The 27,796-nt window shown below is 35.9% G+C and overlaps 1 protein-coding gene across 33 annotated transcripts in view; it reads left to right on the top strand.

Annotated features, from left to right (window-relative positions):
• RIMS2 (regulating synaptic membrane exocytosis 2) overlaps nt 1-27,796 on the top strand; it is a 597,279-nt gene that overhangs the window by 229,102 nt on the left and 340,381 nt on the right. Inside the window, exon 5 of one of the 33 annotated variants that reach the window (XM_023517385.1) lies at nt 14,378-14,400. The exons of the other annotated variants lie outside the window; for them this stretch is intronic. Within the exon in view, the coding sequence (XP_023373153.1) occupies nt 14,378-14,400 (23 nt within the window). The remainder of the gene's footprint in view (nt 1-14,377; nt 14,401-27,796) is intronic. 33 annotated transcript variants of the gene reach the window in all.

Raw genomic sequence — 27,796 nt, 5'->3', positions numbered from 1 at the left:
CTTACTAGTTCTAATAGATGCTTTGTAGGTTTATTAGGATATTCTAAGTAGTTGTGTCATCTGCAAATAGAGACAGTTTTACTTCTTTTCCTATGCTTGTGCTTCTTATTTTCCTTTTCTTATTATAAGATTTAAGACCACTTTCCAAGTATAATGTCAGACACAACTTTGAGAATCTCCTAGTTTAGTAATAGTTTTTTAAACTAAATCACGAATGAGATTGCATTTTGTCAAGCGCTTTTTCTGCAGTTATTGAAATTATATAATTCTTTCCCATTATTCTGTTAAGATTGCTTATATTTAGTTTTGACTAAAAAAACACTTTGCACTGTTTTAATTGGTTACATCATACTTTGTCATAAGATATTGTCATTATGAATTACTGTTTTAGATTTTTTATGATTTTGGTAAGTATTTTTTGATTTTTTTTGTATCTGTGTTCATGAGAAATATAGTTTTCTTTCACTGAAATGTCCTTGACAGGTTTTGGCATTAGAGTTATTCTGACCTCATAAATAAGTTTGGCATTTACTTCTCCTCTATTTTATGAACAGTTGGTGTAAGATTGGTGTTATTTCTCCTTTAAAAATTTGTTAGAAGTCACCAGCAAATTATCTGGTTTTCTTTTGTGATAGTTTTAAAGAAGAATTCAATTTCTGTAAGATAAATAGAGCTATTTAGATTTTCTGTTTAATCCTTCTCAATATATTTTTTTTAAATTTCAGATTAATGTGGGGGTACAAATATTTAGGTTACATTATTTTCATTTCTAAGGTGAAGTTCAAGTTGTAGTTAAGTCCTTCACCCAGGGGGTATGCTAACACTCTCACATTGTGCCCATTAGGTGATATCCCACCAATCACCCTCTCTTCCTCCTCACCCTGCCCCCTTGCTAGACTATATTTGTGTTTTAACGTTCGTATCAGTGTGTAATTGTTTATTGGTTTCATATTAGTATTGAGTACATTGGATATATTTTTTTTTCTACTCTTGAAATACTTTACTAAGAAAAATGTGTTTCAACTCCATTTAGGTAACACAAAAGATGCAAAGTCTCCATCTTTCCCTTTGGCCAAATAGCATTCCACAGCATACATGCACCACAATTTGTTACTCCATTCATGGCCTGATGGGCACTTGGGTTGTTTTCACGTCTTGGCAATTGAGCCACAATTAACATTCTGGTGGACATGTCTTTGTGGTGAATTTATTTTTGTTCTTCTGGGTAGATACCTACTAATGGAATTGTGGGATCAGTTGGAAGGTAGACTTTTAGTTCTTTGAGAATTCTCCATACTTCTGTCCACAGAGGTCGTGTTAGTTTGCAATCCCACCAGCAGAGCAAAAATACTCCCTTCTCTTCACATCCACATCAGCATCTGCAGAGTCAGAATTTTGTGGGCTATTTACACTGGGGTTAGGTGACACTTCAGAGGCATTCTTATTTGCATTTCTCTGATGATTAGGAACAGTGAGCATTTTGCATGTGTTTGGTGGCCATTCGTCCATCTTCTTCAGAGAATTTTCTGTTCAAATCTCTTGCCTACTTATAGATGGATGGGGTTGTTTTCTCTTTCCTTGTTGATTGGGTTCTTTGTAGATTCTAGTTATTATATTCATAGCCGGTAAATATCACCCCCCATTTTGAAGGCTGTTTGCTTTAGTTGTGGTACTTTTAGCTGTGCAGAAATTTTTCAGCTTGATCGTGTCCCACTTATTTATTTTTGATGTTGCTGCAAATGCCAAGGGGGGGTCTTCTTCATAAAATATTTTCTGAGGCCAGTTTTATCAAGCATTTTCCCCTACACTCTCTTGTAGAATTTTTATTGTTTCGTGTCTTAAGTTTAAATCTTTTATCCAGAGAGAATCAATTTTTGTCCATGGTGAGAGGTGTGGATCCAATTTCAGTTGTCTACATGTGGCTAACCAGTTCTCCCAGAACCATTTATTAAATAGGGATTCTTTTCCTGAAGATCACATGGTGATATGTGGCCGGGTACATTTCTAGGTTCTCCATTCTATTCTGTAGATCTATATTCTCTATTTTTGTGCCAGTACCATGCTGTTTTGATCATTATAGACTTGTAATATAACCTGAGTTCTGATAAAGTGATGCCTCCAGATTTGTTTTTATTTCTTAAAATTGTGTTGGCTATATGGAGTTTTTTTCTGGTTCCATATGAAATGGAGTACTATTTTTCAAGATCTTTAAAGTTTGACACTGCTTTAAAAGGGATTGCATTAAATCAGTAGATCTATTTTTCAAGAAATTTTTCATTTTATGTAAGTTGACTAATTTTCATTAAAAATTTCATTATATATCCTTTTACTGTCTAGGGAATCTATAGTCATGTATAGGTGCTGAAACTGGTATTTTGTAATTTGTGATTTTTTTTATTTCTAATTTGTTTATCAGTTTACCTAAGAGTATATCATCTTTTTATCTTTTTATTTTGATAATTGACTCTTGTTTGTTTACTGTCTCACTGATTACTGTACCTATCTTTTTTTTTTTCTTGAGACAGAGTCTCACTTTGTCACCCTCAGTAGAGTGCCCTAGGATCATAGCTCACAGCCACCTCAAACTCTTGGGCTCAAGCGATTCTCTTGCTTCAGCCTCCAGAGTAGCTGGGACTACAGGTGCCCACCACAACACCCAGCTATTTAGAGACCAGATCTTGCTCTTGCTCAGGCTTGTCTCAAACCAGTAAGCTCAGGCAATCCCTCAGTTTTGGCCTCCCACAGTGCTTGGATTACAGGTCTGAGCCATCAGGCCTGGCCTGCTGTTCCTAGCCTATCTTAATGATTCCCTTTCTTTGACTTACTGTGGTTTCACTTTTCTTTTCTTTTTCAGGTTTCTTAAGGTGGAACATATGGTTTCTTCTGATACATGAATTATTTGAAATGTTTTAATTTCTAAACAGTTTTTTTTCAAAAAACAACTCATTATTTTTTCTGGTATAATTTTATTCTGGTCAGAGAAAATACCTATATAATTTCAGTCACTTTAAATTTTTTGAATTTGTTTTATTGCCCGCTGTGAGAACTATCCTGAACATTCTACATGTGCTTTATTTATTTATTTTTTTTGAGACAGAGTCTTATTTTGTTGCCCTTGGTAGAGTGCCCTGGCATCATAGCTCATACCCAACTCAAACTCTTGGGTCCAAATAATCCTCTTGCCTCAGCTTCCTGATTAGCTGGGACTATAGGTGCCCACCACGTCAGGCTATTTTTAAAGATGGGGTCTCACTCTAGATCAGGTTGGTCTCAAACTCCGAGCTCATGCACTCTGGCTGCCTGGGCCTCCTGTAGTACTAGGATTACAGGTGTGAGTTACCATACAGGGGCTCTCTGTATGCACTTTAAAGGAATGTGTATTTGGCACTTACTTGGTGTTGTGTTCTTTAAGTATCAATTATGTCATGATGTTTAGTAGCATTGTTCAGATCTTTTGTCTCCTTAATGATTTTAATCCTATATTTTTCTCTCAATTGATGAATGATATTAAAAATTTTAAATGCTATGGTGTAGACTTTATTGTATTTAAAAATCAATCAGTTTTTGCTCTATGTATCTTAAAGTTCTGAGTACCTACACATTTATGATGTTTCTTTTGTTGATTAATTGACTTAAAAATCTTGTGAAATGTTCCTTTTTTCTTTGTTATTACTCTGTATACAAGTTTCTTTTTCTCTCTGTCTCTCTCTTTTTTGTAGTAGTCATTCATTCCATGTTTACTCTTTGTTTACAACATTTTACCCTCTTCATACTTCCAAAAACAAATAGTCAATGATTTTTTAAAAAAATATGTATAATTGTTAATGTAAAAAGAAAAAGGGTGAGAAGCCTAATTTTGGAATTGAAGAGTACTTTTCTTTCCCTTCTGTGTGACTAGTAACACATAGCATCAGTGAGCACTTACTAGAGAACAGCCACAATCTTAAAGTGACTCAGGCTCAAAATGACTTACAAGGTCAGCCCTCCTTTCCAACTGAGTAAGTCTGGACAGCCCCACCATGCATCAGCCTTTATTGAGCACTGACCTCAGCCCAACTGTCCTGCCCTGGACCCAGAGGGGCTCTAGATCCAGAAGAGTCCCACATTTGCTGTCTTTTCTGATTTTTGTCTTTATGGTATATATTTTTTTTAGTCCTTTACTTTCAATATATCTGTGGCTTTATATAAAGTATATCTTTTATAAGTAGTGGATAGTCAAGTTTCATTCATTAAAATTTATTTTGACAATTTTTACCTATTATTTAGTTTGTTAACATTTAATTATTGATATGTTTAAATTTAGATATTTGTTTTGTGGATTTTGTACCACTTTGATTTTGCCTTTCCTGTCCTTTTCTTGGACTTATGTAAGTATACTTTATAATTCAATTTTAACTTATCTGTTTGATTATTTGAGACATATGTGTGTGTCTGTCTATCTATCTTTTATGGTTAGTTTTTATTAACTGCACTTTCACAATCTATTAGCAATCTGTTTAGTGGTTATATTATGCCACTTTATGTAAAATGCTTTGAACAGTATTATATATTTTGAACAGATTTAGAGGAACAGTAGTCTTTTATATTTAATCAGCTATTCTGCATTTTAATAGTTTGTCTTTCTAAAGATCCAGGTTTCCATTTCATAGACTTTCCTTTAGTATTTCTTGAAGTGCAAATATTCATGTCTCTATTTACTCTTACCTGAAAAAAATCTATTTAGTCTTCATTCTTTGTAAATACTTATCAGAACTATAAAATTCTATGTTGACAGTCTTTTTATAAAAAAAAATTTAAATTTCTGCAGTTGAAAGTGGCCTCCATCATTTCTGATAAGCTTGTAGGTCTCAATGACAGATCATTGGCACTTTAAATCATTGTTCTTTTGCATTTAATATATTTTCTCTGGTTGATTTAAAAATCTTTCTTCAATCTTTCATTTGTTTCAATTTTATTATGATGTGCTTACAGTTATTTTGCTTGGGTGTGCTGTGCCTTTTAAGTTTTTAAATTTATGTCCTTTAACTAATTTGAATTTTTTCACTTAATTTGAATAATTTTTTGACCATTGTTCTAACTTTTTTCTATGTTATTTTCTCTCTATTTTCTTTTGGATTGTTTAGTTCTCTGTATTTTAGACCTTCTATCTGTAATTTTTTCTTTTCTTTTTCTTTCTTCCTTTTTTTTTTTAGAGACAAGAGTCTCACTTTGTTGCCCTAGGTAGAGTGCAGTGGTGTCACAGCTCACAGCAACCTCCAGCTCTTGGGCTTAGGTGATTCTCTTGCCACAGCCTCCTGAGTAGCTGGGACTATAGGTGTCCGCCACAACGCCATTTTGTTAGACACCCGGCTATTTTTTATTGCAGTTGGGCTGGGGGCAGGTTTGAACCTGCCACCCTTAATATATGGGGCCAGCGCCCTACTCACTGAGCCACAAGGACCTCCCATGGTTTCTATAATTTTTTCAACTTTCTTCTCTGTTTTCAGATTGAATAAATTTCAATTTTATTAATTATTTTTCTTTCATAACCTATCAGATGAAAAGCTTATCTTGTGACTTTTAAATTTTGATATTTTAGTTTTTGTTCTAAAACTTCCATTTAGTTCTTTTTTATAGTCACTATTTCTGTATTGAGATATTCAATCTTTTTACTTATTTTGAGCATGTTACCTTTATTTCTTTGAACATAGTTATTACAGAGGTTTAAAAATCTTCCAGATTAACATCCACATAATCTCTCAGTCTCTACTGGTTGCTTTTCCTCTTGAGGGTGGGTCATGTTTTCTTATTTCTTATTATGTCAGGTAATTTTGCATTTAAGTTGGACATGATTAAAAAAATGATTTATACAGACTGAAATTTGTCCCTGAGAGTGCTGATTATTTTGAAAACAGCAAGTTAATTTGGTTTAGCTTTAGCTACAAACTTAGTTTCCCTTGAGGTGACAGTAACTGAAATCTTAATTTAATTAACTTTATTGGGGCTTTTTGAAGTCTTCTGGTACATGCATGGGATTTTGGCAGTTTCTTATACGTAGAATTTTCTTTTTCCTTTCTGTAAGCTTCTTTTTTGTTAAATCCATCTTACTTTTTCACTCCTTTCTCTGGTTTTTCAAGCCAAGAAATCTTTGAGTTTTCTAATATATTAGCCTCCAGGGCATTGATTTGATTTGGTTTAAAGTCATAAAAATGGGAAATTCACTTAGTGTCATCCTCCAAGAATCTGTGGCTCCCAAGTATCTTTCTTCTTTTTGATAGCCTTCATTCAAATATTTGTTCATATTTTGTCTAGAATTTGTACTTATTATTTTTGATCTTAACACAGAGCATGGGATAGGAACATAGTCCAGAGGCAGGATGTCAAAGCAGACCTTAATCAGATCACACACACAAATCAGAAGAGGGGCAGTTAGACCCCCAGGAAACTTGTGGGCAGATAAGCTGACACTGTGCCATACCAAGAAATGATAAGAAAAGAGGCATTTTCCTGTTTATCTCCCCAAGAGACATTTTCTCTCCCACTGAGGTTTAGGTGCTTGACTGTTCCCAGCATGAACTGCACTTCCTTTCTATTTTCCTAACTCCCAAAATGGGAAATGTGCTCACTCTCCCTGAGAGGGCAGCCCCTGCCCAAGAGAGCCTTGTTTCTCAGTGCTCAGTGATCTTTGAGCCCAGTTGCGCTCCAGGAGAGATGAAGCACCAGCAAGACAGTTCTTTGTCTGAAAGTGCCAGGCTTCAGTCTGTGGCTCTTGCAATAGACTTGAGATTCCCAGTACTGCTCCTGCAGTCTGAATGCGTATATGCTTTCCTCTAATCCACTTCTCTCCTGTCTCCTTTCCCTTTGCCTATCATCTGCAATCATTTTCTTAATTCAATTCCTAGCTCACTTATAATAAACAGTTGGAAATTGGTTTTAAACTTGTTAAATCATTATTTCTAGCAATGCAAGCACATCAAGATATGACTCTTCCCTTAAGTACCCACATTTCCACCCACATTCTCTTAATATTTCAAATTGTATGGGTTATACAGTATGTTGGGAGGAATTACTCCCAATTTAATTCTTTATAATTTATTGTGCTTTTCCAAATATCACTGGATAGACCATTGTCCAGGGGCTGATTGAGAACCTTAAATCAGAATATATAGACAATGTATAACTTTTTTTTTTTTTAAACAAAGATGGTTTCTGTCATCCAGGCTGGAGTGCAGTTGCTGATCATAGCTCATTGTAACCTCAAACCCTGGGCTCAAGTGATCCTCTTGCCTCAGCCTCTCAAGTAGCTGGAAATACAGGCATGAGCTGTAGTGCCAGCTGGGGATATATAGCTTTTAAGCACTCTTTCTTTACGACTCCACATCATCTAAATTCTAATAAGTGCTGCTAATGGCAAAACATGATAAGACGTTTAGGGCTTTCTTCACAGTAAACACAAAATTGATATGATTATTTAATTTTAAGAGAAAATGGCTCGGTGCCTGTGGCTTGGGCGGCCAAGGCGCCAGCCACATACACCTGAGCTGGCAGGTTCGAATCCAGCCCGGGCCTGCCAAACAACAACTATGGCTGCAACCAAAAAATAGCCAGGTGTTGTGGCAGGCACCTGTAATTCCAGCTACTAGGGAGGCAGAGGCAGGAGAATCTCTTGAGCCCAGGAGTTGGCGGTTGCTGTGAGCTGTGATGCCACGGCGCTCTACGAAGGGTGACAGCTTGAGGCTCTATCTCAAAAAAAAAAAAAAAGAAAGAAAAAAGAAAATGTCTGATCAGATACAGTGAAGAGACAAATACCACCAAACTTTTTATCTTTCAATTGAATAAGCATCCATTTCAAAGATAATTTCCACAGGCAATTTTTAAAGGAAATTTGATGATGTTTGTAATGAGAATAAATATTCTAAAGATGAAATTAGAATTAGGCTTTGCTGGAGTAGTCACCAGTTGATTTTTCCTCTTGTTTCACTCCAGTATAAGGAATGTGCTTAAAATTTGATGTTAATTATTTATAATCATGGCCAATCATTTAAATCAATAAATTTTCCAAGGCCATAATTTTTTTTCAAATTTATTTTTTGGTACTTCTGAGTTTTATCATAATTTTGAAATACAACGTGATGAACTTAAAAATAGGACACACTACGTTTTCTAGAGAAATTGAACAGCTTGTTATAAAAACTATTTGAACAAAATGTAAATCTGATGATGAAAATACACTAAGCAATATGTGCTTTAAAGAATATTACCATATTTCCCATGAAGTGCACACACAGCTAAGGAAATGCTTATTTATATTTTTTACTGTTGGCATTACAACAAATATATAGATGAGCAGTATCAATGAAAAGCAGTATGATACTATGATAATACGGTCAAAGAATTGTATGGCATTCTTTACCTGCAAAGAGTATATGAATGTTTTAATTCTCTCTACTTTTTAAAACACGTAATATAGATTCATCATGTGTTTTCTATTGTTGCATAAGAAATTAACCCAAACTTAGTGTGTTAAAACAACATCTCTTTATTATCTTGCACTTTTTTTTTTGTAGTTTTTGGCTGGGGCTGGATTTGAACCCACCACCTCTGGCATATGGGGCCGGGGCCTTACTCCCTTGAGCCACAGGCACCGCCCAATTATCTTGCATTTCTATAGGTCAAAAGTCCAGGTAGGTTTAGCTGAATTCTCTGCTGAAGATCTCATGAGACTGAGATCAAGGTGTTGACTAGCCTGTGCTCTTATTTGAAGGCTCTTGGAAAGAATTTACTTTCAGTTTCATTCAGATTGTTGGCAGAACTCAGTTTTTGTAGTTGTGGACTGAAGTTCTTGTTTCCTTGCCAGCTGTCCACTAGGGGCTATTGTCAGCTTGTAGAGGCCTCTTGTGTTGCCTGCCTCATGGTCCCTTCCATTTTCTAATCCAGCAGTGGCATGTCAAATCCTTGTGCTTGGAATCTTTTTTACTTCCTCTTTTGCTACCAGCAAGAAAACACTCTCTGCTTTTAAAGGGCTCATGTGATTAGCTTGGGCCTACCCAGGTTAATTGAATTTTTCATTAAGTCAACTAATTAATAGCCTTAATGCATTTATAAAAAACTCCTTTTACCAAGTAACATAATGTAATCACAGGCATAACATATTCATGGGTGGGAAATCTTGGGAGGGGACGTTTTAGAACTCTGCACATCTTATAACATTAGAAAAAAATTTAAAAGTTGGTTCAAATACAGTGGAAAACTACACCAAAAATCAATATAAATTGGATGATGAGACATAGAATATTATCTATAATCCTGAATTACTAATGTTTGTATATAATATATAGAAGTTGATTACTTCATTCCTCAAAAGTTTATAATCCCTTATTATCCAGATTATATGAATTGCTACTTTTGTCTTTATAGCTGTCAGAAAATTTTATCTCCATGAAGCCTTTTCTTTCAATCAAGGAAGAATGCCAATACTTTAACTGCATATACTACTATTAATGTAGATCAAAATTTTAAGATTTAATAATGATATTGAAATACATATTTAATCAATATTTCCAAGTATAGCCCACCTGAAATGAATTTAAAATTATCAATCTCAATTTTTACATACTCATTATTTAAACAGAAATAGAGCAGCTTATTTGATGCTATCCAATTATTCATGTTTCTTTTGATTTTAATCTTGTAGGAGTTATTATATATTTCTATTAAATAAATTTCTGATTTAAATAATTAAAAAATTCTTCCTCCCCTGATATATATTACCTAGGTCACTATAATAATTTACCATTTGGAAGAAATTTAGAGAGTGCATTTTTAAAGAATTTCTCCATTTTAATTTCACATAAATGTACATATTGCTTATTATATAATATTTAGGATGTTATGTAATTCATAGAGTTTAATTACCTGTAAGTCAAAGTCATTAGAAATTGTGATTTAAAATTTGTGCAAGTGTTTGCCTCAGGCACAGTGCCCTATACCATTCTAGGAAAAAGGGAAGCTGAAGACAATAGGCCCAATTTTAAAGTAATATTTCCTGCCTATCAGGATTGTCTGTTTTCTTTATTGGTTTCAACAGGGCTAGGCAGGCAGTTTTTGTTGTTTAAATTATGTGATTTGTAAGAATATAGTTATCAGTCTCCCATACCTAGACATCTCTCTTTCTCTTTTACCTAACAATGCCATAATGTTTGCCATTTTTTGAAGTATCAAATTTATGTATATTTTGGACAGAGGTATAGAAGATATAGAAGTTTATTTGACAACTCTCCTGCCAATTCCAGTTGACAATTTCTATGATAAACTATAAGCTCCACATAATGGAATCCTAGATTATTCCTTTAATATATACAAAATCTATAGCATGAAATAGATTTATATGTATATATTTAAATTTACTAGATAAACATAAAGATACTAATGAAGAAAATTAAAACCCCAGAGAGCTAACTAGCTAACTACTATTCATGCATTGTAACCGTGTACATTTTTAAAATTAAATCATAGCTGTGTACATTAATGCAATCATGAAGAATAGGCATTTTTTAAAGCTGTCATTGATCTGCTGATATCCGCCCATCTATTTCTGGAGTGTTTTCACCTTTCCATTAAATCCTTTCACATATTTGTTGTAGTTATTTTAAAGTTCTCCTCTGCCAGTTGTGACATCCTGGTCATTTGTAGGATTGTTTCTAATATTTCTATCAACTTTTGTTCTTATGGCATGGATTTCTTTTCTTGCCTCTTTGCATATCTTGTAACATTTCATTGTAGGTTGACACTGTAAATTATGTATGTTTTCTTTTTCAGAATGCTGATTTGTATTATGTGGTAGTTAAATTAAGAAGGATCATATTGATCTTGTCAGGGCTTGGCTTTAGACTTTATCTGGACAGTACTCTTTTCTTTTTTCTCTTTGTCATAGGGCCTAACCCCTACTTCTAGTGTGTTTAATGCTTTATGCATGACTTTTGTGAGGTCTCATCTGAATGCCCTAGGATTTTCACAATTATCTCCCTAAGCTGGCTTGATCAGAGAGTTTCTTAGTACAAATTAGCTTCGAAATTTCTCTTCCACTTTCAGCCCTTGGCAAGTGCAGTCTGTCAGACTCCAGATAGCTTTTCTATGTACTACTTAGGATTTAGGCAGAAACCTGAGTAAAAGTTCTATACCAGTTTCAGGAGCTTATTCACCAAGCTTTCTTCTGTCTACTACCGTGTAACAAAAATTTTGGCTGCCTTAGCCGGCCTGAATTCTAATCTCTGTTTTTAACATCAGATCATGTATCTTGGGCTCAGTAAGACCAAAGCTTTCTGTTTGGGCTCCAATTCCTCACTCTTCAATTGCTTCTAGAAAGAAGGCTGTTGTGAAGCTTACCCCTTTCTCAAGAATCTCAGCCTTGTGTTGTGTCTTGTTCAGTGCCATAAAGTGGTTGTTTTACGTATTCTCCTCAGTTTTATAGTTGTTTATGGCAAGAAGGCAAACCTAATACTAGCTACTCAGGATATTGTTAATTATTTTATAATAATGCAGTAAATATCCATGAACCTATCATATCAAACAGGAGCTGGAACTTCAGCAATAGTTTATATCTAACCAGTTGTTTACCTCATCCCATTTCCATGTCTCCTGCACTTTGTAGCAATCATTATATTGAGACACAAGTTCATCATTCCTTTGTTTTTCCTCTTATCTGTATTTCTTATATATGTATTCCTAAAAAGTATTAATAGTTTTATCTTTAAAATAGATACGGGTCTATTTTTACCACTTAATTTTTTACTTTGCATCCATTTTCTATGGGTTATGGTAATTCATTTATTTTGATTGCTGGATAATATTTTGTAGTGTGACTATATCAGTTTTTAATACTTTCCCACTGTTGAGCTTTTGGATTGTTTTCACAGTTTTGCTACTGTGAAATTGCTGCTATTAACATTTTTGTGTATCTCTCCTATTGTACATATGTAGGAGTTTCTCTTGGAGATATATATATACACACATGTGTGTGTCTGTATGTGTGACTGTGTGTGTACACACAGACACACTAACATTAGGATATAATGCCAAGGTATTTTCCAAATCATTTTTTAGGCAATGATAGTTCAGTGTATTCACTGTACACTGTGAGAATTAAATGGTTCAAGAGCAAAACCTTCAGAAAATAGCTGACAATTTAAACTGGAGCTCCTACTAAAAGGTACATTTGTTAATTTGACAAAAATATAAGGTAGGATAAATGTATTTTTATTTCTTTTTTTTTTTCCTTAAGAGATGGGTTCTCTTTGTCACCCAGGCTGAAGTACAATGGTGTGATCATAGCTCACTGCAACCTTAAACTCCTGGGCTCAAGAGATACTCTTGCCTCAGTCTCCTAAGTAGCTAGGACTACAGAAATGGTCCATTGTGCCCAGCTAAGTTTTTTTTTAATCTTAAAAAGAATTTTTTTTTTTTTATTATTGGGGATTCTTTGAGGGTACAAAGAATCAGGTTACACTGATTTCAATTGTTAGGTAAAGTCTCTCTTATACTTGTGTCCCACCCCCAGAAGGTGTGTCATATACTGTGATCCTCCACTTTCCTTCCTCCTTCCCCCTCACTCCCGTCCCCTTCCCCCACTGCTCACCATGTACTAACTAGGTCATTAATTATCCTCATATCAGGATTGAGTACATAGGATTCTTGCTTCTCCATACTTGTGATGATTTACTAAGAGTAGTGTGTTCTACTACCATCCAGGTTAATACAAAAATGTAAAGTCTCCATCTTTTTTAATGGTTGAATGGTATACATATACCATAGCTTGTTAATCCATTCCTGGGTTGGTAGGCATTGAGGCTGTCTCTACATTTTGGCAATTGTAAATTGAGCTGTGATAAACAGTCAAAAGCAAATGTCCTATGGTGAAAGAATATTTTTCCTTCTGGGTAGATGCCCAGTAAAGGGATTGCATGATTAAATGGGAGGTCTAGTTTGAGTTCTCTGAGGATTCTCCATACTTTCTTCCAAAAAGGTTGTATTAGTTTGCAGTCCCACCAGTAGTGTAAAAGTGTTTCCCTTCTCTTCACATCTATACCAGCATCTAGTTTTGAGATTTTGTGATATGGGCCATTTTCACTAGGGTTAGATCATATTTTAGGGTTGATTTGCATTTCTCCAGTAATTAGGGACAATGAACATTTTTTTCCTGTTTGGTAGCCATTTATCTGTCTTTGAGAAGGTTCCGTTCATCTCTGTTGCCCAGTGATATAAGGTATCGTTGACTTTTTTCATGTGGATTAATTGAGTTCTGTATGGATCCTAGTTTTCCAGCTTTTGTCTGATTCAAAATATGCAAAAATCCTTTCCCATTTTGTAGGTTGTCTGTTCGCTTTTGTTGTTGTCTCCTTAGCTGTACAGGCTTTTTTCAGTTTATTTAAGTCTCATTTGTTTATTTTTGTTGTTATTGCAATTGCCACGGAAGTCTTCCTCATAAAATCTTTCCCCAGGCTGATAGCATCTGTGGTTTTCCCAACACTTGCTTTGAGGATTTTAAATGTTTCATGCCTTAAATTTAGGTCTTTTATCCATCTTGAATCAATTTTTGTGAGTGGAGAAAGGTGCGGGTCCAGTTTTAGTCTCCCAGCACCATTTGTTGAATAGGGATTCTTTTCCCCAGTGTATGTTCTTGTTTGGTTTATCAAAGATTAGGTGGCTATAAGATGTTGGTTTCATTTCCTGGTTTTTTATTGTATTCCAAATGTCTATGTCTCTATTTTTGTGCCAGTATCATGCTGTTTTGACCACTATGGTCTTGTAGTACAGCCTAAAGTCTGGTATGCTGTTACCCCCAGCTATGTTTCTGTTACTAAGAATTGCCTTTACTATGCAGGTTTTTTTCTGGTTCCATACAAAACGAAGAATTCTTTGTTCCAAGTCTTGAAAGTACAGTGGTGGTTATTTTAAAAGGGATGGCTTTAAATTGGTAGATTGCTTTGGGAAATAATAGACATTTTAGCAATGTTGATTTTTCCCAGCCATGAGCATGGTATGTTCTTCCATTTGTTAATATCCTCTGCTATTTCTTTTCTTAGCGTTTCATAATTTACTTTGTAGAGGTTCTTTAACTCTTTTGTTAGGTATATTCCTAGGTTTTCATTTTCTTTGAAACTATGGTGAAGGGAGTTGTGTCCTTAATTAACCTCTCATCTTGGCTGTTATTGGAGTATAAAAAGGCTACTGACTTATGGACATTGATTTTACATCAAGACATTACTGTATTTTTTAAAGTTGAGTCTTTGGAGTTCTCTAAGTATAAGATCATATCATTAGCAAAGAGGGAGAGTTTGACCTTTTCTGCTCCCATGTGGATGCCCTTTATATCCTTCTCTTGACTTATCGTATTGGCTAGAACTTCCAGCACTATGCTGAATAGTAGTGGCGATAGAGGACAACCTTGTCTAGCTCCAGTTCTAAGTGGAAAATCTTTCAGTTTTACTTATTCAGTGATATATTAGCTTTGGGTTTGTCATAGATAAGCTTTGATCAGTTCAAGAAATGTGCCACCTATGCCTATACTCTTCAGTGTTCTAATTAGAAAAGGATACTGGTTTTTATTGAATGCTTTTTCCGCATATATTAGATGATTGTATGGTCTTTGTTTTAGCTTCTGTTGATATGGTGGATAATGTTTCTGGACTTGTGTATGTTAAACCAGCCTTGTGTCCCTGGGATGAAACCTACTTGATCATGGTGTATGACTTTTTTGATGATAAGCTGTAATCTATTGGCTAGGATTTTGTTGAGAATTTTTACATCTATACTCATTAGTGAAATTGGTCTGAAGTTCTCCTTTTTAGTTGCGTCTTTTCTTGGTTTTTGTGTCAGGGTGATGTTTGCTTTGTAGAACGTGTTGGAGAAGATTCCTTTCTCTTCAATTTTTTGGAATCATTTCTGCATTATGGGAATAAGCTCTTCTTTGAAGGTTTGATAGAATTCTGGTGTAAAGCCACCAGGACCAGGGCATTTTTTTATTGGGAAAGTTTTAATTGTTCTTTGATCTCTGTGCTTGAAATTGGTTTATTCAGGAGATCTATTTCTTCCTGGCTAAGTCTAGGGTGAGGGTGTGATTCCAAATATTGATCCATTTCCATCACATTGTCAAATTTTGGGCATAGAGTTTCTTGTAGTATTCAGAGATAATCTCTTGTATCTCTGTCACTTCTGTTGTTATTTCTCCTTTATCATTTCTGATTGAGGTTATTAGAGATTTTACTTTTGTATTTCTAGTTAGTCTGGCCAAAAGTTTATCTATTTTATTTTATTTTTCAAAAAACTCACTCCTTGTTTCATTAATTTTATGAATGATTCTTTTGTTTTCAATTTCATTATTCTCTGATTTAATATTGAATATTTCTTTCCTTCTGCTAGGTTTAGGCTTATATTGTTCTTTTTCCAATTCCATAAGATGGCTTCTGAGTTTGTTGATGTGCTCTCTTTCTGTTTTTCAGATGTAGGCATCTAAAGTGATAAATTTTCCTCTCAGGACTGCTTTTGCTTTGTTCCACAGGTTTTAGTAGCTTGTGTCTTCATTGTTGTTGTGCTCAAGGAAGTAATGAATTCCTCTTTTATTTTTTTCCTGCACCCAACTGTCATTCAGCATAAGGTTGTTTCATTTCCATGCCTTTGTGTCAGGTTGAATGTTTTTGTTGAAGTTGAGTTCCAACTTTAATGCCTTGTTGTCTGAGATGATACAAAGTAAAATTTCAATTCTTTTCATTCTGTTGAGGGTTTTTTTGTGTCCTAGAATATGATCAATTTTGGACAATCTTCCATGGGCTGATGAGGAGAATGTATATTCTTTAGCTTTGGGGTGGAATATTCTCTATATATCTATCAAGCACAGTTGTTCTAGGGCCTCATTTATGTCCCTTATATCTTTGTTGAATTTCTGTTTAGAGGATCTGTCCACCTTTGTAAGATGAATGTTAAAGTCCCTGTTATTATGGTGTTGTAGGATATCATATTGCTCAGACTAATTAAGGTTTGTTTTAAGCATCTGGGAGCATTTAAGTTGGGTGCATAAATATTTAGAATTGAAATATTTTATTGTTATATTGTTCCCTTGACCAATATGAAATGTCTATCTTTGTGTTTTTTGCCTTTAGTTGCTTTAAAACCACTTGTTTCTGAAAATAAGATTGCAACTCCTCTTTTCTTTGAATTCTGTTTGCCTGGAAAATTGTCTTCCAACCCTTAACTATGAGTTTTAATTTGTCTTTGAGGATAGGTGTGTTTCCTGCAGACAGCAGATGGATGGCTTGTCTTTTAATCCAATCAACCAGTCTGTGCCTCTTCAAGCCATTAACATTTATCGAGATGATTGATAATTGTGGTGGAATTCTATTCATCTTATTTTGTGAAATTTCATTGCTTAGTTTTATCTTTTGCATCACTGTGGAAGCTAGGTTCTGTCCTTTAATTTCTGGGTGCTTACTTTGCTGGTGGTCCATTGTGATGGTCATAGTGTAGAACAGGTTGAAGAGTTTCCTGTAGTACTGTTCTTGTGTGGGAAATTTCCTCAATGTTTGCATATCAGTAAAAGATTACATTCCTCCATCAATTTTAAAGGTTAGCTTAGCAGGATATAGAATTCTGTGTTGAATATTGTTTTGTTTAAGTAGATAGAAGATAGATGACCGTTGTCTTCTGGCTTGAAAGTTTCATTTGAGAAGCCTACAGTCATCCTGATGGATTTGCCATGGTAGGTCTATTGGCGTTTACTCCTGGCAGCTTGCAGAATCATCTCTTTTGTCCTGACTTTGGACAGGCTCAGCACAATGTGTCTTGGAGAAGCTCTATTTGAGTTGAGGTGACGTGGGGTCTGATATCCCTCTGAAAGGTGTGTGTCAGAATCTTTGGTGATATTTGGGAAATCTTCATTTATAATAGTCTCTAGTATGGCTTCTATTCCTCTGGGGCATTCTTCTTCCCCTTCTGGGATACCTATAACGTGTATGTTTGAATACTTCATAAAGTCCCATAATTAGGTCAGTGAACGTTCTACTTTCTCTTCTTTTCTGCCTCTTTAACTACCTGAGTTATCTCAAGAGCTTTATCCTCTACCTGTGAGATTCTTTCTTCTGTGTGGTCTAATCTGTTGTTGATACTTTCTATTGCATCTTTAAGTTGCCTAATGGACTGCTTCAATTCCTTCAGCTCTGCTATATCCTTTCTATATTCATCATTTCTTATTTTATTCTGTTTTTAGATTTCTTTTGGTTATTTTGCACTTTCTCAGAAATTACCTTCATTGTTTTCTTCATCAGTATTTTAAATTCCCCTTCTGTCATTTCTAACATTTCTTTACAGGTGGAATCCTCTGCAATAGCTACCTCACAGTCTCTTGGTGGAGTTGCTCTGGACTGGATTTTCATGTTGCCAGGATTTTTCTGCTGATTCTTCCTCATGAGTGTTTTCTTTTATCTGTTTCCTTGCCCTAATTTTCTGTTCATTTCTTCTTGCTTTTTAAGTTACTGTGCCTCTTGCCTTAGGTTTTGATGATTCCTTTTGGCATAGGACTAAAAGCATGAGAAGATTGAAGAGCAAGAAGAGAAAAAAGATTAAGAAAAAAGAGAAAGAAGAGGGGGTGAGCAATGAAGAATATTGACACAAAGAAGAGAGTATCAGAAGAGGGAGATAGGAATAATGAAGGAGTAGAGTATGGTACTTTGACCCACAGCTTAATACCCCCAACCTCTGGTGGTGCGAGGTTGGGTAATTCCTTTGAGGGCAGCATCTCTTTGCCAGTCAGAGCAGATACAACACCCTACCCCCACCAAATAGAGAGGAAAGACAAAAATACTATAAATTAAAACAAACAGAAAACCTTGCAAGATAAAATTGGGGGAACAACCAAATAATAGGGGCAGAAACACTAGCAAAAATGAAGTTCTTGTTATTAAGGAATGCAATAATGGAAAATTATATTTAAACTAGAAAAATGAAGAAAGAGAAGGAAAAAAAATAGCAATCTATGGGGGAAATGTTGATGTAGAAAAATGAACACCACCACCAACAACAACAAACCCAAAGCAGTATATGTGTCTTGCTGAATATTGTCTGGGCAACAGGTTATCTTCTGGCTTACGATATGCTAATCACAGTGCTGATACAGCTGTATAAGATGGCTATTGGAGGCTTCTGCTGACTTCTTTGCCCTCAAACCCTGCAGAGTTGAAAGCCTGAATCTCTCCTTAGTCCACTTAAAAGATACTTTAAACTGTTAACCTTGGTTAAGCAGAAGCTTTTACAGGAAAGCTCTTGTCGGTGGGATCCTCCTTAGTGGCTGCCTGCTTATCCAGTTTGCCAAAACCGCCCTTACTCTATCCCTTTGAGGTCCCAGGCTGCAAGGCAGCCCTCCCACTGCCAAATACTGAAAGCTCTGCTCTTCCCTGGTGTCTCAGTCCTGACTTTTGGTGCTGCTCACAGTTGCTAGATCACTTGCCCAAGGTCTCCCAGTCAGAGCCTCGCTTTGTGACCCTGAGGGTGGAGCCTGCAGGGGCAGTTCTCCCACAATGGCTGTGCCTGTGACCCAGCCAAGTTATATTAGTTCCCTTCTGGCCCTGCAGCTTAGTCCCATGCCCTGGACCATGCTTAAAGTCACCCACACTCTCCCCCAAATTCTCCCAAGGTAATTAAACTGAGTGCCAAAGTCCAAATAAACAAAACAACCCACAAGGAAGAGCTTCCCTGTTTGCAGTCTTGCTACAGTTACAGCTGCAGCAGCCCAATTGTAACCACTTGCCACTTCTCCACTGCTTTTTTCTTCTTCCTGGGGTCCAGAAGTCTCTCGCTGTCTCCTTGCATCCCCAAAGAGATGTTTCTGGGCAGAGCCCACAAGCCGGAGATGCCTAGAGTCTTCTCTCTCCAATCTCACTGCTCCCGGTTGCAGAGAAGCTGTTACTTGGCTGCCATCTTATATACATGGCTGGTTGAACGTTTTTGTTGGAGTTCCACCTTTATTGCCTTGTGCTCTGAGAAGATACAAGGTAAAATTTCAGTTCTTTTGATTTTGTTTAGGTTTAATTTGTGTCCTAGGATTTGATCTATTTTAGAAAATGTTCCATGGGCTGATGAGACGAATGTATATAGTTTAGTTTTGGGATGGAGTGTTCTATACTATCAAGCAGAGTTCTAGGGTCATATTTAAGTCCCTTGTATGTTTGTTTAGTTTCTGTTAGAGGATCTGTTCAGCTCTGTAAGATGAGTCTTAAAGTTCCCTGTTATTATGATGTTATGGGATATTATATTGCTCAGACTAATTGAGGTCTCTTTTAAGAATCTGGGAGCATTTAAGTTGGATGCATAAATATTTAGAATTGAAATGTCTTCTTATTGTATTGTTCCCTTGACTGATATGAAATGTCCATGTTTGTCTTTTTTGACTTTAGTTGCTTTAAATCCTCTTGAGTCTGAGAATAACATTTCAACCCTTGTTTTCTTCTGAGTTCCATTTGCTTGGAAAAATTGTCTTCCATTCCTTAACCCTGAGTTTTAATTTGTTATTCAAGGCTAGGTGTGTTTCTTGCAGACAGCAGATGGATGGCTTATGTTTTTTAATCCAATCAGCCAGTCTCTGCCTCTTCAGTGGGGAATTCAAGCCATTAACATTTATTGAGATAATTGATAAGTGTGGTGGAATTCTATTCATCTTATTTTGTGAAAGTCCATTGCTTAGTTTTATCTTTTGCATCATTGTGGAAGCTACATTTTGTCCTATAGTTACTAGATGTTTAGTTTGCTGGTAGTCCATTGTGATGGTCAGTGTGTAGAATAGGTCTAAGTATTTCCTGTAGAGCTGGTCTTGTTGTGGCAAACTTTCTCCTTGTTTGCATATCAGTAAAAGATTTGATTTCTCCATCAATTTTAAAGGTTAGCTTAGCAGGATATAGTATTCTGGCTTGAAAATTGTTTTGTTTAAGTAGATTAAAGATAGATGACCATTGTCTTCTGGCTTTAAAAGTTTCATTTGAGAAGTCTACAGTCACCCTGATGGAATTGCCATGGTAGGTCAATTGGCACTTACTCCTGGCAGCTTGCAGAATCATCTCTTTTGTCTTGACTTTGGACAGGCTCAGCACAATGTGTCTTGTAGAAGCTCGATTTGAGTTCAGATTACCTAAGGTTCGATATCCCTCTGAAAGGAATGTGTCAGAATCTAGTATGGCCTCCATGTCTCCAGGGCATTCTTCTCCCCCTTCAGGGATACCTATAACTCAGCCATTTCAACTGTGTTAAAGGGTCATGGCATTAGGAAAGTTGAGAACCACTGCTATAACTCATATATTTGAATGCTTCATAAAGTCCCATAATTCTGTCAGTGAATGTTCAGCTTTCTCTCTCTTTTTTGTGTCTCTTTAACTGCCTGAGTTAGTTCCAGATCTTTATTTTTCTACCTCTGAGATTCCTTCTTCTGCATAGTCTAGTCTGTTATTGATACTTTTCTATTGCATTTTTAAGTTCCGTTATTGACTGCTTCAATTTCTTCAGCTCTGCTACATGCTTTCTATAGTCTTCATGTCATTCATCTCTTATTTGATTCTGTTTTTGTATTTCCTTTTGGTTATTTTCCACTTTATCAGCAATTTCCTGCATTGTTTTTAACATCCATATTTTAAATTCCCCTTCTGTCATTTCTAATATCTCTTTATAGGTGTAATCTTCTGTAGTAGCTACTTCCTGATCCCTTGAGGGGGTTGCTCTGGTCTGGTTTTTCATGATGCCAGGATTTTTCTGCTTTTTCTTTTTCTCTGTTTCCTTGTCCTGCTTTTTACTTTCACTGCCTCTTGCTCTTTAAATTGTCATGCCTCTGACCTAAGGTGTCCTTTACTAAAATGATGAGAAGAGTGAAGAGCAAGAAGAGATAAAAGATAGAAAAAAAAGAAAAAAGGGAAAGGGGGTGAGTAAAAGGAAAGAGTGTCAAAAAGAAGAGAGGAACAGAAAGAGAGAGACAGGAGTAATAGTGGTGTTCAGTAAAGTTCTTTGACCCACACCCACAAATCCCAACTGCTGGGGGGGCTGGGTTGGGTGGGTCTCTTGACATCTGCAGCTCTTAGACAGCCTGCGCAGACACAGGACCCCACCTCCACCAAATACAGAAGAAAAACAAAAATACAAAAAAAAAGAAAAACAAAACCAAACCAAAAGAAACAAACAAAAAACCTTAAGAGATAAAATTGAAGGAATAAACAAATATCAGGGGCAGAAAAAGTAGCAAATATGAAGTCCTTATTATTCAAGAAGACAACAATGAAAAAACATAATAAATAAAAAGAAAAATCTGGGGGGGAAGATTTTAAAAAGAAAATAAATTTTTGAAAAGCCAAAAGAAACAGACAAACTAACAGTAGTGACAGCTTCAACAGCAACCACCAAGAATACAAAAAGAAAAAAAAAACCTGTGTATATATATCTTGCTGAATATTGCCTGGGGAACAAGTGATCATCTGGGATATGAGATGCTAATCTCAATACAGTTGTATAAGATGGAGACTGGGAGCCTTTGTTGACTTCTTTGTGCTCAAACTCTACAGGGTTGAGATCCTGGGTCTCTCCTCAACCAGCTTAATATACATGGCCTGGACCTTTCCAAACTGTGTCCCTTGGCTAAGCAGTGGCTATTTCATGAAAAGGGTGTGTTGCTTGGAGATCTCTGGAAATGGGGAAGTGGCTGTCTGTTTGTTAGGCGCTGCAGAACAGCCTTGCTCTAGGACCCAGAGGGCCAAGCCTGCAAGGCAACTTTTCGATAATGGCTCCACAAGGACTGCAGCTGAACAATGAGAACTGTACTCTGCCCTGGCTGCTCAGTTCCAATGTCTGGGCACTGTTCAAAGCAATTGCTGGCTTGCCCAAGGTCTCCCAAGTCTAAAAAACCCCACAGAGAAGGCCTTCCCTGTCTGCACACTCTAAGTTGCTGTAGCCGCTGCCCACTGCCGCCATGCTGGTGGCCTCAGACCTTATCCAGACACTTGCCCCTTCTCCACTGCTTTTATCCTCCTCCTGTGATCCCAAAGTCTTCTGCTGCCTCCCTGTACCCTCTAGGGGATGTTTATGGGCAAAGCCTGCAATCTTGAGGTGCCTGGATGGAGTCTTCTCCCCCCTATCTCATGGTGCCCAGTTTCAAAAAAGCTGTTTCTTTCATTCACCATCTTGCTCTGTCCTTTTGACAGAGTCTAACTATATCACCCTCAGTAGAGTGATGTGGTGTTACAGCTCACAGCAACCTGAAACTCTTGGGCTTAAGTGATTCTCTTGCCTCAGCCTCCCAAGTAGCTGGGACTACAGGCACCTGCCACAATGCCCAGCTACTTTTTTTGTTGCTGTTGTCATTGTTGTCTAGTTGGCCTGGGCCAGTTTCGAACCCCCTGACTTGGTGTATGTGCTGGCACTGTAACCACTGTGCTGTGTGAGCTGAGCCCCACCTAGCTAATTAAAAAAATTTTTTTTGTAGAAACAATTTCGTGTCATGTTGCCCAGGCTGGACTCACCTCAGCCTCTCAAAGAGGAACAAATATCTTTTAATGAATTTGCTCAAACCAGAAGTTTTCTTTCTTTCATTATTTTTTGTTTAAATATCTAGACAATCTATAAAACCTCACATTAGTGTAAGAATAACATTGAAATAGGTAGGAATGGTAGGTATAGTTTTTAATAGCAGACCCTAAAGAACACAAGTATTTTCATGTATGAAGTCTACAGATTTCTCTTACCAGAGAAAACCATGTTATCTGTAGGGAAAAAAGTTCACCTCTCTGAGCTCATCTGAGTCCTTAATCCTGCTATTTGGGAATTATTTTATTTATTCTCATTTAGTTGCCACACTTCTACCCTCCCCATACACACAACTGTATCAGAAAAATAATTCCCTTTTGACTTTTATCTCCCGAAGTAATAAATGCTACATCTCTAAAATATGTTACATCTGAAACTGTGTTTTCTTTCTTACTAGAAGAATAAATTTCCATACTTTCCTCTCTCTCTCTGTTTTTCTTAATCTTTATTGTTAAATATTGAAAAATCTAGACTTGATGATTTCCTCTCTTGCTATAAATCTCCATTATCAGCAAGATACAAGCAAGTGAATCATAGTAAGATTTTAAGTCTTCACAGTGTAATCTGCTGTAGCTACAGAAATGCAGGCGAGCCTTGTTAACCAATCAGCTTAATGTCTTTCTCCGTAAATCTTACAGATGGTTCTGCTGTTTCAGGAGTCTCTTAGCATCTGTTTAAAATTCTCAAACTGCTTCTACTAAATTTGTTTGAATCCTATTTGTGGTTACACTTGATTACACGTCTGTAGACATTTGAAGATTGGCATTAAGAAATAGCTTTATGTCTTATACTTACCCAATACTAACATTACTTTTAGTGCAACTGTAAGTGAAATGAAAAATAAACAAAAACATAACCAAGTATGTATGAGATTAGCATATTCAAAAGAATAGAGCTTAATCTCACTTACATGTTCAAATTTAATAAAATCTTGCATCTAAAGCAAAATCCTAGTTTCCTGTTGTCCTCCATTATACCTTCAGTTATTTGATGTTAATGTTTTCTGACTTCCTTCATCTATGTCAAGTGAAAAGGTGTAGAGAGATGTGCTTTCTGATTTTGTTTTACAAATTAAAAAAGGCATAGAAAAAAAGCATTAAAGAAATTATGTCAAAATATTAACGACTAAGGTTTTGGATTTTATAATTTTTTCTAAAAAATTAATAGTGTGGCAGTGAATTTTATGTAAAGCATTTGGTACATGGCTTTGGAAAATAAGAAACATTAAGTGAATAATAGTAGTAGTACTAGTAAATTATTAATTATTTTTGCTTTTATTGATTGTACTTTCTCTTGTATTCAGTATTTCACTCCAAAAAGCCGATTCCCTGATGTCTAGTTAGTAGATCAAAATATATCAACTTTTCTAAGACTTCTCTTATTGCCAAACTGCTTTCCAAAAAGTAAACTAATTACATTTTGGCCGTAACAAGTAACACTGCTTTTCATCATTGGCATTGATTGCTTTCACATTGTCTTAGTTTTGATTTAATTGATTGTTTAACAGGTTTTTAAAAAATTTTAAAAGCAGTTGTTCATCTGTATTAATTTGCAAGGCTGTCATAACAAACTACTATAAACTGGATGCCATAAACAACAGAAATTTATTTCTTACAGTTCGGAACGCTAGAAGTCCAAGATCAGACTGTTAGCAGGTTTGGTTTTTTTCTGATGCCTCTCCCCTTGGGTTGGTCTCCTTCTTGCTGTATCTTCACATGGTCTTTCTTTTTTGTACACAATTCCTCATGTCTCTCTATGTGTCACAGTTTCCTCTTCTTATAAAGATACCAGTCAAATTGGATTAGGGACAAGCCTAATGGTCTTTTAATTGATCACCTGTTTAAATGTCCAGTTCCAAATACAGACACATTTTAAGATACTGGAAATTATGGCTCTTAACCTACAAATTTTGGGTGGATACTTTTGATTCATATCATTTGGTTATCAATCAAGGATAAATCAAATGAATGTTATTCTTTTCATGAGAATTTAATGGTTCTCTTTCTGTGCCTTTTAAAATAGTTCTTAACTATTACAGTTTCACTGTTCTCAATTTTCTTTCTTTTTATATATTTTTAATTATTATTATTATTATTTGCAGTTTTTGGCTGGGGCTAGGTTTGAACCCACCACCTTCGGCATTTGGGGCCAGCGCCCTACTCCTTTGAGCCACAGGTGCCACCCTAATTTCTTTTTCTTTTTTTTTTTAAAAAAGAGACAGCCTGCTATGTTGCCCTGGCTGGATTTGAATTCATGGGCTCACACGATCTTTCTGCCTCTGCCTCTCCAGAAGCTGGGATTATAAGCATGTACCACTGTGCCTGCTGTTCTTGATTTCTTAAATGTATTTTATTTTTCATTGGAAATGAAATGAATGCATTCAGAAATCTTTAAAGGAAGCATTTTGGTGATGTTTCTGAGAATGTGTCTGTTTGAGGCTTTATCCCTTTCCTTTATTTCTCACATGTGACCCAGACATATGATTTTTGAATCAGTGGTTTTTTCAAAGTTCTGTAGGGGCCTATGTAATTATTTCTTCCTTTGAAGGTAAACTATAATTAGAATAGTGCAAATTGCCTGTTTGTACTAATTTAGCCTAACTATGGTCAAGCCTACCTTATTTCTTTTATTGCAATGAGTTCTGCCATATGGTACTATAGCATGTCTATTAAGATTTGTCTTCTGTGTAATTTTAAAAAATCATATGAAAATTTATGATTATTGTAAGTAAAATAGCTATTTGGCATGATTTGAATTTTCATTCCTTTTAAGACATCTTTGTGTGTCTTTGGTTATTTTCACCAATTTTTATAAGGTAATGTCTGTAAGTATGATGTATAAAATTTAGTATACCTAGCAGCCTCTAGTTCTTCGTATTTTGAAAAGAGGAAAATATTGTGCTCAATTTTGTCTTTGTCTGTTTTCTTACTTTATTAAAGATTTTAAGAGATTTACTTTAGCTATCTTCAAATTGAACTGCCAGTCCCAGATGTGGGTCATTACTTTTGAAACTTGATTATGGTTCCTTTCTTGAACTGTATCCAGTTTACAAATCTTCCCCTTTAAAAATCTTTCTAAGTTTTATTCCAAGCTTATTCCTCTTCTTTAGCTCTTAAAGTGTTCATGTAACAATACAGTTACTGTTTAAGTAATTTTTCCTTGTAGTTTTTGTAAATTGGTTTACAATTCTTCAAAAATGGTAAACCTACCAATACCATTTTCTTTTTGCATTTTGCAGTGCTTTATTTTTGTTAAAAATAAGAGATAGACATTATTCTCTAGCTTTTATTTTACTCTTTTATAGACTGAAATAATCTACATTCTTGGTTTTTTTCTGTCTCTTACTCTTATCTTTTTTATACCTTAGCTGTTCTTTCTCTTTGTCAAAGACTCAGTATAAATATCTCATTTTTTAAAGAGAATTTTGCCTTAGTTATTCACTTGGTTGCTTTTTTTTTTTTTTTGAGACAGAGCCTCAAGCTGTTTCCCTGGGTAGAGTGCTGTGGTATCGCAGCTCACAGCAACCTCCAACTCCTGGGCTCAAGCGAGTCTCCTGCCTCAGCCTCCCAAGTAGCTGGGACCACAGGCATTCACCACAATGCCCAGCTATTTTTGGTTTGCAGTCGTCATTGTTGTTTGGCAGGCCCAGGCTGGATTCAAACCCGCAACCTTAGGTGTATGTGGCTGGCGCCCTAGCCACTTGAGCCACAGGCGCCAAGCCATACTTGGTTGCCTTTTTAAAAATTTCATTCAACCTACTTTCAACATTTAAATTTATTTATTTAGTTAGTTAGTTTCAGGCTAGTCAAGTGAAATGGTGGGAATGGAAAAGGAACAAAGGAATCTATAACTGGTTGTGATCAAATAGTTGTAAACACCATTGCACTTGGACCAGCCTCAACATACTTCAATATTTAAACATTTTCTAGCTCTTATTAAACTTCTGACTTCATGATTACTCTTCTTTTACTTTTCAGTTTATTTGAGAGATGAAGTCTTGCAATGTTGTCCGGGCTGGCCTTGAACTTCTGGGCTCAACAGGCCTTCCAATTCAGTCTACCAAGTGGCTAGTATTATAGGCATATTTTAATGCATTTTCTGCACATCCAGAATCTTTCATTTGTATACCACTTTTTTTATATCACCTTGTGCTATTCTCCGTTTTTCATAAATGAATTAATACTTCATTTTAGTAGCCAGTGGTGGTAGGAAAAGCACAAGAAAGATTGCGGAGACCTGATCTCTGATACTATTTTTTTTTTTATTAAATGATAGCTGTGTACATTAATGCAAACATGGGGTACAGTGTAGTGTTTTCATTTACAATTTGAAATATTTTCATCAAACTGGTTAACATAGACTTTGTGTCATTTACTTAGTTATTTTGCTAAAACATTTATACTCTAATTCTAGAAAAATTCACTTGTACCTTTGTTAGACAGACCATATAGGTGATATTTCCAGTCACCCTCCCTCCATCTATCTGCCCTTTCCCCTCCCCCACCCCACCCCCTCCCCATATTCTTGGGGCTAGAATTAGGTTGTAGCTTTCATTTGAGAACTATAAATTAGTTTCATAATAGGGCTGTGTGCATTAGATACTTTCTCTTCCATTCTTGTGATACTTTGCTAAGAAGGACATTTTCCAGCTCCATCCATGTAAACATGAAGGAGGTAAAATCTCCATCTTTCTTTAGGGCTGCATAGTATTCCATGGTGTAAATATACCACAGTTTACTGATCCATTTGTGGATCGATGGGCACTTGGGCTTCTTCCATGACCTGGCAATTATGAATTGGGCTGCAGTCAACATTCTGATACAAATATCTTTATTATAATGTGATTTTTGATCTTTTGGGTATATACCTAATAAAGGAATTGTAGGATCAAATGGCAGGTCAATCTTTAGTTCTCTAAGTGTTCTCCAGACGTCTTTCCAAAAGGAACGTATTAGTTTGCATTCCCACCAGCAGTGTAGAAGTGTTCCCTTTTCTCCACATCCATGCCAGCAACTCTGGTTTTGGGATTTTGTGATTTGGGCTAATCTTGCTGGAGTGAGGTGATATCTCAGAGTAGTTTTGATTTGCATTTCTCTAATGATTAAGGATGTTGAGCATTTTTTCATATATCTATAGGCCACATGCCTATTTTCTTTGGTGAAGTTTCTCTTCTAGTCCTTTGCCCAACTTGCGATGGGATCACTTGTTTTTTTTTTTT

Source organism: Otolemur garnettii, unplaced genomic scaffold (genome assembly GCF_000181295.1).
Source record: "Otolemur garnettii isolate 467f Iridium unplaced genomic scaffold, OtoGar3 scaffold00004, whole genome shotgun sequence".
NCBI classification, from domain to species: domain Eukaryota; kingdom Metazoa; phylum Chordata; class Mammalia; order Primates; family Galagidae; genus Otolemur; species Otolemur garnettii.
Note: the sequence above shows the minus strand (reverse complement) of the source record. Positions and strands in the feature narration are given on the sequence as shown.